General features: G+C 51.7%; 1 protein-coding gene across 1 annotated transcript in view; it reads right to left on the reverse strand.

Annotated features, from left to right (window-relative positions):
• The window catches only part of LOC132574435 (probable cation-transporting ATPase 13A5), an 81,708-nt gene that overhangs the window by 17,252 nt on the left and 51,221 nt on the right, over positions 1-13,235 (reverse strand). Inside the window, exons 17-21 of the mRNA XM_060242790.1 lie at positions 12,955-13,063; positions 12,203-12,327; positions 9,847-10,010; positions 8,136-8,249; positions 6,564-6,643 (exon numbers count right to left, since the gene is read on the reverse strand). Coding sequence (XP_060098773.1) covers positions 6,564-6,643; positions 8,136-8,249; positions 9,847-10,010; positions 12,203-12,327; positions 12,955-13,063 — 592 coding nt within the window. The remainder of the gene's footprint in view (positions 1-6,563; positions 6,644-8,135; positions 8,250-9,846; positions 10,011-12,202; positions 12,328-12,954; positions 13,064-13,235) is intronic.

Below are 13,235 nucleotides of genomic sequence, written 5' to 3' on the forward strand. Positions count from 1 at the left end.
GGCACGGTTTGCCTTTGCCAGCCTGTTGTCAATCTCCTTGTCGATCTTAGCATCTGAGGAGATGATGCACCCCAGGTAGCTGAACTGCTGGACTGTCTTCAGAACTGATTCACCCACAGTGATGCAGGGAGGGTGATAATCTTCCTGGGGTGCAGGCTGGTGGAGAACTTCTGTCTTCTTCAGACTAACTTCTAGGCCGAATAGCTTGGCAGCCTCTGCAAAGCAGGACGTCATATGCTGCAGAGCTGATACCGAGTGGGAGACAAGTGCAGCATCATCAGCAAACAGTAGCTCTCGGATGAGTTTTTCCATTGTCTTGGAGTGGGCCTTTAGTCGCCTCAGGTTGAACAGGCTGCCATCGGTGCGATAGCGGATGTAGACACCATCGTCATCATCTAGATCTACTGCGGCTCTTTGAAGCATCATGCTAAAGAAGATCGTAAAGAGAGTTGGCGCGAGAACGCAGCCTTGCTTTACACCTGTGCCTATTGGGAAGGTCTCCGAGAGGTCGTTGCAGTGTCTGACTTGACCTCGCTGGTCTTCATGTAGCTGGATGATCATGCTGAGGAACCTTGGGTGCATCCTAAACGTTCCAAGATTTGCCACAGGCCTTTCCTGCTAACGGTATCGAAAGCTTTGGTAAGGTCGACAAAAGTCACATACAGAGCCTTGTTCTGTTCCCTTCCAACTCTACAGTTCTATGCTTCTACTCTATGATTCTTCTCTCTCGGCTTGACTTCGCGAATGAAGATTTAAGAAGGGTGCAGTAGTCCACGTCTGCTGCAGGCTCGCTGGTGGCTGACAAGACCAATGCAGGAAAGGCAGATCCGGTCACAGTGGCTGCATGGAAATGTCTGATTTGGGGTTGGTGCTGTAGCAGTGCGATTCTTCCTCAATCTCCTTTTGTCCTCAAGACCAGCTATGCGTGCGTTCTCAAAGGAAGAGACAGCCTGGAGGATGGTGTGCCTCCATGCTTTGCGATCTGAGGCTAGGTCAGACCACTGGTGATGGTTGATGTGACAGGTGCCAAGGGATTTCTTCAAGAAGTCCTTGTACCTTTTCTTTGGTGCCCCTCTATTTCGATGGCCGGTGGAAAGTTCGCCATACAGAGCAATCTTGGGAAGGCGGTGGTTTTCCATCCTAGAAATATGCCCTGCCCAGCGCAGCTGCGTCTTCAACAGCAGTGCTTCGATGCTTGTAACCTCTGCCCTCTTGAGGACTTCAGTGTTGGTCACAAAGTCACTCCAGTAGATGTTGAGGATGGTGCGAAGGCAGCGCTGATGAAAGCGCTCAAGGAGTCGCAGGTGATGACAGTATAAAACCCATGATTCGGAGCCGTAGATGAGGGTTGTCATCACAACCGCTTTGTAAATATTGATCTTTGTGCCTTTTTTCAGATGCTTGTTGCTCCACACTCTTTTGTGAAGTCGGCCAAATGCACGATTTGCCTTTGCCAGCCTGTTGTCAATCGCCTTGTCGATCTTGGCATCTGAGGAGATGATGCACCCCAGGTAGCTGAACTGCTGGACTGTCTTCAGAACTGATTCACCCACAGTGATGCAGGGAGTGTGATAATCTTCCTGGGGTGCAGGCTGGTGGAGAACGTCTGTCTTCTTCAGACTAACTTCTAGGCCGAATAGCTTGGCAGCCTCTGCAAAGCAGGACGTCATATGCTGCAGAGCTGATACCGAGTGGGAGACGAGTGCAGCATCATCAGCAAACAGTAGCTCTCGGATGAGTTTTTCCATTGTCTTGGAGTGAGCCTTTAGTCGCCTCAGGTTGAACAGGCTGCCATCAGTGCGATAGCGGATGTAGACACCATCGTCATCATCTAGATCTACTGCGGCTCTTTGAAGCATCATGCTAAAGAAGATCGTAAAGAGAGTTGGCGCGAGAATGCAGCCTTGCTTTACACCTGTGCCTATTGGGAAGGTCTCCGAGAGGTCGTTGCAGTGTCTGACTTGGCCTCGCTGGTCTTCGTGTAGCTGGATGATCATGCTGAGGAACCTTGGGGGACATCCTAAACGTTCCAAGATTTGCCACAGGCCTTTCCTGCTAACGGTATCGAAAGCTTTGGTAAGGTCGACAAAAGTCACATACAGAGCCTTGTTCTGTTCCCTGCATTTCTCTTGGAGCTGCCTGAGAACAAATACCATGTCGGTGGTGCTCCTGTTAGCTCTGAAGCCGCACTGGCTCTCTGGGGGGAGTTCTTCTGCAATGGTGGGCACCAGTCTGTTCAGGAGTATTCTGGCAAGGATTTTGCCTGCGATGGAGAGCAGGGTTATCCCCCGGTAGTTGGAGCAGTCTGACTTTTCTCCTTTGTTCTTGTGTAGAGTGATGATGATTGCATCACAAAAGTCCTGTGGTAGTTTGCCTTGTTCCCAGCAGGTGACAAATACTTTGTGAAGTGTGCTATGTAGTACTGTGCCCCCATGCTTCCAGATCTCTGGTGGGATTCCATCAACTCCCGCTGCCTTGCCACTTTTCAGTTGCTTGATGGCTTTAACAGTCTCTTCTAGGGTGGGGATCTCATCCAACTCTGTTTTCACTGGTTGAAGTGGGGTGAGGTGGATTGCTGAATCTTGAACTACGCGGTTGGCACTGAAGAGAGCCTGAAAATACTCCGACCACCGGTTCAGTATGGATGCCTTGTCTGTGAGGAGCACTTGGCCGTCTGCACTACGCAAGGGACTCTGAGCCTGATATGATGGGCCATATACTGCCTTCAGGGCTTCATAGAACCCTCTTAAATCACCAGTGTCTGCACACAGCTGGGTTCTCTCTGCAAGCTTGGTCCACCACTCGTTCTGAATGTCTCAAAGCTTGTGCTGGAGGTTGCTACATGCAGCGCAAAAGATTGCTTTTTTCCCGGGACAGGAGGGCTGAGCAAGATGTGCTTGGTAGGCAGATCTCTTTTTCGCTAGTAATTCTTGGATCTCTTGATTGTTCTCATCAAACCAGTCCTTGTTCTTCCTTGTGGAGAACCCGAGGACTTCTTCAGAGATCAACAGGATGGTAGTTTTTAGGTGTTCCCAGAGTGCTTCTGGAGAAGGGTCTGTGGGGCAACTGGGGTCCTCAATTCTTGACTGGAGTTTTGCCTGGAAGGCAGCTTTAACTTCGGCTTATTTATTTTATTTTATTTTATTTATTTATTTATTACATTTGATTTATATCCCACCCTCTCCGCAAGCAGACTCAGGGCAGCTCACAGTATCTACACAATTAAACCAGTACAATATATAAAACCATAATTTAACATTTTCAGTTTAAAAAACATATTACAATTAAAATTATTAAAACCATTTTAAAGTGCTGAATCCCTACATTATAGCGGCATTAGACTGAGGTTGGCTGACTGAAGGCTGCCAACCTGAAGCTTCCTCCGAGGGATACCTCCTCTCCTGGGTGTGGGTTTAAAGTAAAGACGGAGATTGCAGCGTACAAGACGATGATCCGTATGACATTCCGCACTGGGCATTACTCGGGTGTGTAAGGCATCTCGAAGGTCTCTCTGGCGCACCAGAATGTAGTCGATAAGGTACCAGTGTTTGGACCGTGGGTGCATCCAGGTTGTCTTCAGGCTGTTCTTCTGCTGAAAGATAGTGTTGGTGATGGTGAGCTGGTGCTCCGTGCAGAATTCTAGCAGGAGGTGCCCGTTATCACTGCAGTTGCCAATGCCGTGTTTGCCAAGTACTCCTTTCCAGGCTTCCGAGTCTTTACCTACTCTGGCATTGAAGTCGCCAAGGATGATCACCTTGTCCTCTGTAGGGGTCTTCCGTACGAGGTTGCGTAGATCAGCATAGAACTTGTTCTTTTCTGCAGGATCTGCTTGAAGGGTTGGGGCATACACACTGAAGAGTGTTGCATGCTGCTTGTTTTGAAGTGGGAGGCGCATGGACATGATGCGATCTGAGTGACCTGTTGGCAGGTTTTCGAGTTTGGAGGCAATGGAGTTCCTGACCATGAAGCCAACGCCAGAAAGGCGGCTCTCAGCCTTTGACTTACCCGACCAGTAGAGGTATAGCCAGCACCATGTTCTTGAAGACTACCTTCCACAGGGAAACGGACCTCACTGAGAGCTGCTATGTCAATATTCAACCTGAGAAGTTTGTGGGCAACTAGAGCAGAGCGTCGTTCAGGGCGACGACTGTCTACTGTGTCAAGCATGGTTCTGATGTTCCAACACGCAAGCTTAAGTCTTTGCACACTTTGTGAGGCAGGTGCATGCCTTTTCTTTGTTGTTATTTTTTGACCGCAAGTAAGGATGCCCGTTGACCGTGGCTAGCCAACTGGGGTGGGGGAGACGAGCTTTGTTTAGGCCACCTTTTCTAGGCCCCTCTCCGTGTGGAGCAAGCAGTGCTGTCCCTAGATAAGGCTGCTTGGTCGTTCAGGGTGCTGCCGAAAGATGCTTTTGTCTCCGGGTTAGCATCAGGCGACCAATACCCTGAACCGCCTACATGCAGGATCGGGACTGCGGCTTCCAGTGGCATCTTCCACCTGCCGTTTCGCCCCTTGCCTATCGCTGCAGGACTTGGTGTGTTGTGGGTTGTGGATGTGGATATGCCCTTCAGGCCTGTGCAGAGGAATTTTTAGGTGAAGCACAGTGTGCGCGGTACTGGCTCCACCCTTTCACCTTGGGGTCATCTGCCATGGCCCAGTAAGCCGGGACGCCGGCAGCGAGTCCTCCAGGTGGTAGGTGTTACATTAACGAGCTCTATCTGCTCGGGTTTGATGTTAGAGTTTTCCTTCTCTTGGCTGGCGAGGTTGGTGAGCCCAGCCTGCCCATCCGGTTATACCGCCGGACATTCGGTTGCACCATGACGTGGCAAACTCTGTGAGAAACGGGGGGGACCAGCGGGAAGGTGTTGCCATGGATGCAGTAATGCAGGAGAGGCTGTTGCAGTGACCATCTGCCAGGCATAGCCGGACAGTGACCACGCGGCGTTCACTGCACCGGGAAGGAGAGGCTATGTATTGCGCATACACTTTCCCTGGGGGGGGGGAGGGGTGGGCTCCCTCTTGGGTATCCTGCCCTCCCAGGGAAAGTGTATGCGCAATACATAGCCTCTCCTTCCCGGTGTAGTGAACTCTATGATTACAATAAAAACATAATTTTAAAAATAATTTAAAATAATTTTTAGAAACATAATTTTAAAAACATACAAATATAGTTGCAGACATTTTTTGTTTGTTGCATGATGAGAACTGGGTACTGCATTCTTCTTCAGAGTGGGCTGGGTGGGAATGAAATCGGTGGGGGCCTCACCCCTGATTTTCACTCGCAGCCCCAGAGTCATGAAGACAGGCGGGGGACACAATCAGCCTCTGGGTTTTTCTGTATTCTCATTCTCCTCTCTTATAAGTTCCCGTTTCTTCAGGGTTGTTGCTTTGTTGTTCCACAATCTTTTCTCCCTTCTAGAGGTCAATTCAATATCATACTAGTTTACATCCAGCATAAAAACCTGCAGTTTAAATCTGCATGGAGATATGCTGGACATAAACCGTGGCACAGAGTGGTAAAGCTGCAGTACTGCAGTCGGAGCCCTCTGCTCACGACCTGAGTTTGATCCCAGCGGAAGCTGGGTTCAGGTAGCCGGCTCGAGGTTGACTCAGCCTTCCATCCTTCCGAGGTCGGTCAAATGAGTCCCCAGATTGCTGGGGGGAAAGTGTAGATGACCGGGGAAGGCAATGGCAAGCCACCCCATAAAACGTCTGCCATGAAAACGTTGTGAAAGCAACGTCACCCCAGAGTCGAAAACGACTGGTGCTTGCACAGGGGACTACCTTTTTAATATCAAATCAGCCACTAGAGGGAGCAAAGCACCTGTGGAACAGACACCCCCCCCCCTCCCCAGAGAAACAGGAAGGTACAAGAGAGTGTGGGAAAGCCCTCCCTCGTAATCCCTGGGTCACCCTCCAGGGTCAAAGTGGCTTCAGAGAAGAGCAGGAGCCAGAGAAGAAGGTAACACTAGGGTTGCCAAGTCCAATTCAAGAAATATCTGGGGACTTTGGGGGTGGAGCAAGGAGACTTTGGGGGTGGAGCCAGGAGACATTGGAGGCGGAGCCAGAAACAAGGGTGTGACAAGCATGATTGAACTCCAAGGGAGTTCTGGCCATCATATTTAAAGGGACCGCACACCTTTTAAATGCCCTCCCTCCTCTGGAAATAATGAAGGGTAGGGGCACCTTTTGGGGGGGGGCTCATAAAATGGGACTCCCTAGTCCAATCGTTTTGAAACTTGGACGGTCTTTTGAGGAGAGGGATTGGATGCTATGCTGCAAATTTGGTGCATCTACCTCAAATAACAGGCCCTCCAGAGCCCCAGATACCCACAGATCAATTCTCCATTATTCCCTATGGGAATCGGTCTCCATAGCGAATAATGGAGTGCCCAGCAGACATTTCCCTCCCCCCCTCCTGCTTTCTGATGACCCTGAAGTGGGGGGCGGGCCTCCAAAATGGGGGATCCCCTGCCCCCACCTGGGGATTGGCAAACCTAGGTAACACTCAAAGCCCTTTTCTTTTCCCTCCCCCCCCCCGCCCATTCCAGCAAGGCACCTACTTCAGCTTCTGAAATTCCTCCACAAGACTGGACTTCTGCCCAGGAGACATTCTGGCAAACACCGTCCCATTCAGAAGTACCTGTGGAAAGGTAAACGTGCAGCTCACAAGCCCAGAAATGCCTTTCCCAGCAAGAGAGCCCCCCCACCCCGCTTATCCTGCAAGAAGAAAGCCCCCGTCTGCTGTCTTTGCAAAGGCTCCTTTTATTTTATTTTAGGCAATTTCTATTCTGCCCTTTCCCAGAGCCAGGCTGAGGGCGGACAACAACATAGTCAAAACAATTTAAAATATTCATGTAAAACCAGACCAGTATAAACAATATATTTAGATAGATTGAAGAAGAAGATATTGGATTTATATCCCGCCCTCCACTCCGAAGAGTCTCAGAGCGGCTCACAATCTCCTTTCCCTTCCTCCCCCACAACAGACACCCTGTGAGGTAGATGAAGATATTGGATTTATATCCCACCCTCCACTCCGAAGAGTCTCAGAGCGGCTCACAATCTCCTTTCCCTTCCTCCCCCACAACAGACACCCTGTGAGGTAGATGAAAATATTGGATTTATATCCCACCCTCCACTCCGAAGAGTCTCAGAGCGGCTCACAATCTCCTTTCCCTTCCTCCCCCACAACAGACACCCTGTGAGGTAGATGAAGATATTGGATTTATATCCCGCCCTCCACTCCGAAGAGTCTCAGAGCGACTCACAATCTCCTTTCCCTTCCTCCCCCACAACAGACACCCTGTGAGGTGGGTGGGGCTGAGAAACTGCCCTTTCAAGGACAGAGTCCCAGAGCGGCCTGCAATCTCCTTTCCCTTCCTCCCCCACAACAGACACCCAGACACCCTGTGAGGTAGATGAAGATATTGGATTTATACCCCACCCTCTACTCCGAAGAGTCTCAGAGCGGCTCACAATCTCCTTTCCCTTCCTCCCCCACAACAGACACCCTGTGAGGTAGATGAAGATATTGGATTTATATCCCGCCCTCCAGTCCGAAGAGTCTCAGAGCGGCTCACAATCTCCTTTACCTTCCTCCCCCACAACAGACACCCTGTGAGGTGGGTGGGGCTGGAGAGGGCTCTCACAGCAGCTGACCTTCCAAGGACAACCTCTGCCAGAGCTATGGCTGACCCAAGGCCATTCCAGCAGGTGCAAGTGGAGGAGGGGGGAATCAAATCTGGTTCTCCCAGATAAGAGTCTGCACATTTAACCACTACACCAAACTGGCTCTCAGAGACTCAGAGCAGCTCACAATCTCCTTTCCCTTCCTCCCCCACAACAGACACCCTGTGAGGTGGGTGGGGCTGAGAGGGCTCTCACAGCAGCTTCCCCTTCAAGGACAACCTCTGCCAGAACTATGGCTGACCCAAGGCCATTCCAGCAGCTGCAAGTGGAGGAGTGGAGAATCAAACCCAGTTCTCCCAGATAAGAGTCCGCACACTTAACCACTACACCAAACTGACTCTCCTTTGCAAATAAATCCATCCCAAAGGGACTCTTTTCCAGGGAAGGGACGTGAAGGAAGGAAGGGGAAGTCTCCCCCAGCCAGGGTGTTCCCTGCAACTTACCTTTGGGACCAAACCACTGAAGTATTTGGTGAGGACCTGGTAGGATTTCCCACTCATGGCAAAATGGAAGTCTGTGCCTGGCTCAGCCTTCTCCTCGATGGGGATGCAGAAGTCCTGGGAAGCGAGTGAGAATTACTCCACGGTGCAAGTGAGGAAAAGGGGCAGGAAGGGGCTCTGGAGAGAGGGAATGAATGGATAGATAAAATAAAGGACAGTGTTCTGTCTCACTTTGAGTCAGGTCCATGAGAACCTTAGAAACTAACACGATTTGGGGCTGAGAGTCTCAGCTCCCTTCCTCAGTTTCAAGTCAGAATGGAGCAGGGCCAGATCGGGGGTGGGGGGAGGCAGAGGGGGTAGCTTGCCCCAGCACCGCCTGAGGGGTAGGTGGGTGGAGCAAGGCCGGAACCCAGGACCTGCATCCCTCCCCATTTAAAGACCCCGCCAGCTAGGCTTGCCAATCCCCAGGTCCCAGCGGGGGTTCTTCCGCTTTCCCAGACTCCTTCCCACCCCCAGTCAGCTGGCCGGCAGGGGGAAGCCCCGCACCCAGAGGACCATGTGCCTTTGGAGGTTTCAGTCTCCGATTGAAAGGCTTCCTCTTGGGATGGTGTGTCTGTGTTACTTTGAAGAAGTTGGCAGCAACTCGTGAGTAGAGACACCAATCCGTGGCTTCAGAGTCGCCACAAACGGGGTGGTGGGGGAGGGAAACGTCTGCTGAGCACTTCATTATTCCCTATCTGGAGATTGATTCTCATAGGGTATAATGGGGAATTGATCTGGAGGTTTCAGGGGATCTGGGGGAGCTGTTTTTTGAGGTAGAGGCACCAAATTTTCAGTATAGTAGTTAGTGCCTCTCCCCAAAGTACCTCCCAAGTTTCAAAATGATTGGACCAGAGGGTCCAGTTCTATGAGGCCCAAAAGAAGGTGCCCCTATCCTTCATTATTTCCTATGGAAGGAAGACATTTAAAAAGGTGTGCTGTCCCTTTAAATGTGATGGCCAGAACTCCCTTGGAGTTCAATTATGCTTGTCACACCCTTGTTCCTGGCTCCACCCCAATGTCTTCTGGCTCCACCCCCAAAGTCTTCTGGCTCCACCCCCAAAGTCCCCACATATTTCTTGAATTGGACTTGGAGCTGGCCGTTGGGGGTCTTTAAATGGAGAGGGAGGCAGATCGGCTTCTTTCACCCCCTCTCAAAGGGTGGAAAAGCAGCCCCTTGTTTTCCTCTCCTGGTGGTGGGCGGAGGCAGCAGTCTTGTGCTGATGTTGCCCACACACACCATTTTTTGAGCGGGGGCACCTAAAAATATGTAGATCCAGCCCAGGAATGGAGATCTCTGAGTCCTTCTCTCCTGGTCCCTCTCTCCTGGAGGGGGGTGGGGGCGGGGAAGTCTGCTCAGTCTCTGAGGTGCTGCAAACCAACATGGCTGCCCTTGGAAACTTGGGTCATTTCGCCTCTCTTGCTTTGCGCAAGATGCCTTGGTGACCGGCCCCACCAGCGCAGCAGCGGCTCAAGGCCATGCCGAGCCTGGGGTCTGGGACTGAATGCCTCCTGGATGCCTCCCCACATGGGCAAGGGCCAGGGAGGCAGCAGGACAACCCTGCCAGCATGGCCCCCCAGGTTCCCCTTCCGCAGTCTCGGAGTCCCCAGTTCACGGCACCCCAGGGAGTTGTCGCCCAGGGCAACCAAGGACCTCCTGCAGTCGCTGGCTTACTTTCCCCTCTCCGGGGTGTGGGTGCTTGTCCTCCATCAGCTGCCAGGTAAGGGATGCTGGGATCGACCCCTCCGGCTCACTGGCTTCCACAAGGATCACTTTGCTACTGTTGGAAATCATGCCAGAGTTCTTAGCGACTGTGATGGCTGTCTGGAGGTTGTCCCCTGGAAAGCAACAGGCCTGGCTTCAGCGATGTTGTCAGGGCTGCAAATTTGGTCTGTACCTCAAGCCTTACAAGCCAGGTGTCTCTCCATCCCTGCTAGCCAAGATCAGCCACCTGCATCTCCAAAAAGGAGGCCTGAACTCTCCAGAAAACCTGAAGGCACATTTGTGTACCGAAACTGTTCCAGTATATAGTTGATTCTTGGCAGGGAGGATGGGCCAGGAACCAAAGAACTCTGCTGGGACTTCTGCACACCTGGGCTGGGGGGATGCAGCAACTGTGTCTGGAACATTAGTCTCCCATGACTTCACACTTAGACTGCTGCAATGCAGTCTACATGGGGATGCCCTTGAAGACTGTCTGGAAACTCCCCCCCCAAAAAAAAAAATCTCACCCACCTCAGGCTCCAGCTTCCCCTTGCCAATCTCCAGGAATTTCCCAACTGGGAGTGAGCAATCTTATAGCACAGGGATTAGCATCTGTTTCCCCTCTGTTTTTCCCCCAGTCCAACCCTGTAGCTTGGAAGGGACTTGGGAACAACTCTTGCAAACTTTAGTCAAGGCCTCAGGTATTTGCAGAAGAGAGGCATCCTTGAAGCCTGCAGGCTGCTGATTCTTAATCTTAGGATCATGACATTTATTTATTTATTATTAATTTAATTTAAATCCCGCCCTCCCCACCAAAGGTAGGCTCAGGACGGCTCACAAACCAAGGGTCGACACAAACACATTAGTGTGACCAATACAATAAACAACAGAATAAAGTTTGAGTCCAGGGGTGCCTTTAAGACAAACAAAGTTCAAGTCTGGCTAGAAGAAGAAGTAGAAGATATTGGATTTATACCCCACCCTCCACTCTGAAGAGTCTCAGAGCAGCTCACAATCTCCTTTACCTTCCTCCCCCACAACAGACACCCTGTGAGGTGGGTGGGGCTGAGAGAGTTCTCCCAGAAGCTGCCCTTTTAAGGACAGAGTCTCAGAGTGGCCTACAATCTACTTTCCCTTCCTCCCCCCACAACAGACACCCTGTGAGGTGGGTGGGGCTGAGAGAGCTCTCACAACAGCTGCCCTTTCAAGGACAGAGTCTCAGAGCGGCCTTCAATCTCCTTCCCCTTCCTCCCCACAACAGACACCCTGTGAGGTGAGTGGGGCTGAGAGAATTCTCCCAGAAGCTGCCCTTTCAAGGAGTGGCCTACAATCTCCTTTACCTTCCTCCCCCACAACAGACACCCTGTGAGGTGGGTGGGGCTGAGAGAGTTCTCCCAGAAGCTGCCCTTTCAAGGACAGAGTCACAGAGTGGCCTACAATCTCCTTTACCTTCCTCCCCCACAACAGACACTCTGTGGGGTAGATGAAGATATTGGATTTATATCTCGCCCTCCACTCCGAAGAGTCTCAGAGCGGCTCACAATCTCCTTTCCCTTCCTCCCCCACAACAGACACCCTGTGAGGTGGGTGGGGCTGGAGAGGTCTCTCACAGCAGCTCCCCTTTCAAGGACAACCTCTGCCAGGGCTATGGCTGACCCAAGGCCATTCCAGCAGGTGCAAGTGGAGGAGTGGGGAATCAAACCCGGTTCTCCAGATAAGAGTCTGCACACTTCACCACTACACCAAACTGGCTCTCCAGAAGCTTTCCTGTGCATACCCAGAACTAAACTTTGTTGGTCTCAAAGGTGCTCAACTAGACTCAGACTTTGTTTTCTTGCTTCAGACCAATGCGGCTACCCACCTCGATCTGTTTACTCACAATATATTCTCGGGATTATTTTTATTGCTTAATTGTGAGTAATTATGGCATCAATTAATATGCTGCAGCTGATGCTAATAGTTGCCTCTCTCTCTCTCTCGTACTAGTTTTATTTGCAGTTCTGCTTATAGAAATCTAATGCAATTTATGTTGCTAGATTACCATTACTTTAGGTTTGATAAGCAGGGCTTTTTATAGAAAAAGCTCAGCAGGAACTCATTTGTATATCAGGCTACGCCCCTTGGTATCACAATTGTTTCACACGGGGGTTTTTTGTACAAAAAGCCCAGCAGAAACTCATTTGCGTATTTGACCACACCCCCTGACACCGAGCCAGCCAGAACTGCATCCCTGCTCCAAAAAAGCCCAGTTGGTAAGAAAGTAAGCAGTGAAAGTATTTCAGATTTTCTCCAATTTCCAGCCTTTCTGCGCATTCCACGTTGGTACCTGTGACCATCGCGGTCCGGATGCGGGCGGCCATGAGCTCCTCCAGGACGGGGTTGGTCTCGCTCTTCAGCCGGTTCTCCATGACCAGCAGGCCCAGGAAGGTCAGGCCAAATTCCACCTCCTCCCTTGGGCAGGACAAAAGGAAAGAAGGGGGAGGGGGTCACTTCCTCAGGGGACAAAGGCAGGCTACGCTGTGAGCTCCTAGGGCACAGAGGCCACGATCCTGCCACTCCCCTGCCGCTATTGCAGCAGTCCCAAAAAAGAAGCAGAGACTGACAGCAGAACCTCTCAGGCTATTGACAGGCTGAAAAAGCAGGCCCAGGGATGGTGGGACCTTCAATTGCCTCCAGGGCCACGTCCCCGGCTGAAGAGGCCCCTCCTGGGGCTTCAAGGATCGGGGCTGGAAGCAGAGCCATGAGGAAGAAGAATAACTGCCCCTTGGCCAGCACCAAAGGCCCCATCCAGACCCTCCCAACCACCCCTTACCCACCCTCACCGAGCTGGCCATATGATGAGAGCAACAGATCAGCCTCCTGGAAACAGGGCATCAAACAGAAGCTTGACTGGACATGTGCACACATCCTGTCCTGGGGAAAAGAGCAGAGGGCTCCTTGTGGACCTGTCTGCGCACCCTCTGAGGTGGACAAGAGGGCATCAGATCCTCAGCCTTGTCTCAATAACGTCCTCTCCGTGGGCAGAGCTCTGGCCTAACCTGGCCTCCTTGGCTACGGGAGCGTCTCAGCAAGCCTCACCTTTCCAGGCCAGCCAGATCGCCGTCCTCCCCCACGGCAAGCACCTTGTGGGCCAGAGCGATGACGCGGAAGCCTTGCGAGGTGTAGCCCTGGAGCTCGCGAGGAAGTCCTGGGAACTGTGGAGGGGACAGGAAGCAACTCCCATGAGAGAGAGACAGAGAAGCGCGCAGCATGGGAAGGCACGGCTGAGGGTGGTGTGCTGCTGCCCTGCCACAAAATCGCCCCACAGGGCCTGCTGCTGTGGGGCGTCACTGCCCGCAAGCCTGCTGTCCTGGATGAGT

This window comes from Heteronotia binoei, chromosome 6 (assembly GCF_032191835.1).
Source record: "Heteronotia binoei isolate CCM8104 ecotype False Entrance Well chromosome 6, APGP_CSIRO_Hbin_v1, whole genome shotgun sequence".
NCBI classification, from domain to species: Eukaryota; Metazoa; Chordata; class Lepidosauria; order Squamata; family Gekkonidae; genus Heteronotia; species Heteronotia binoei.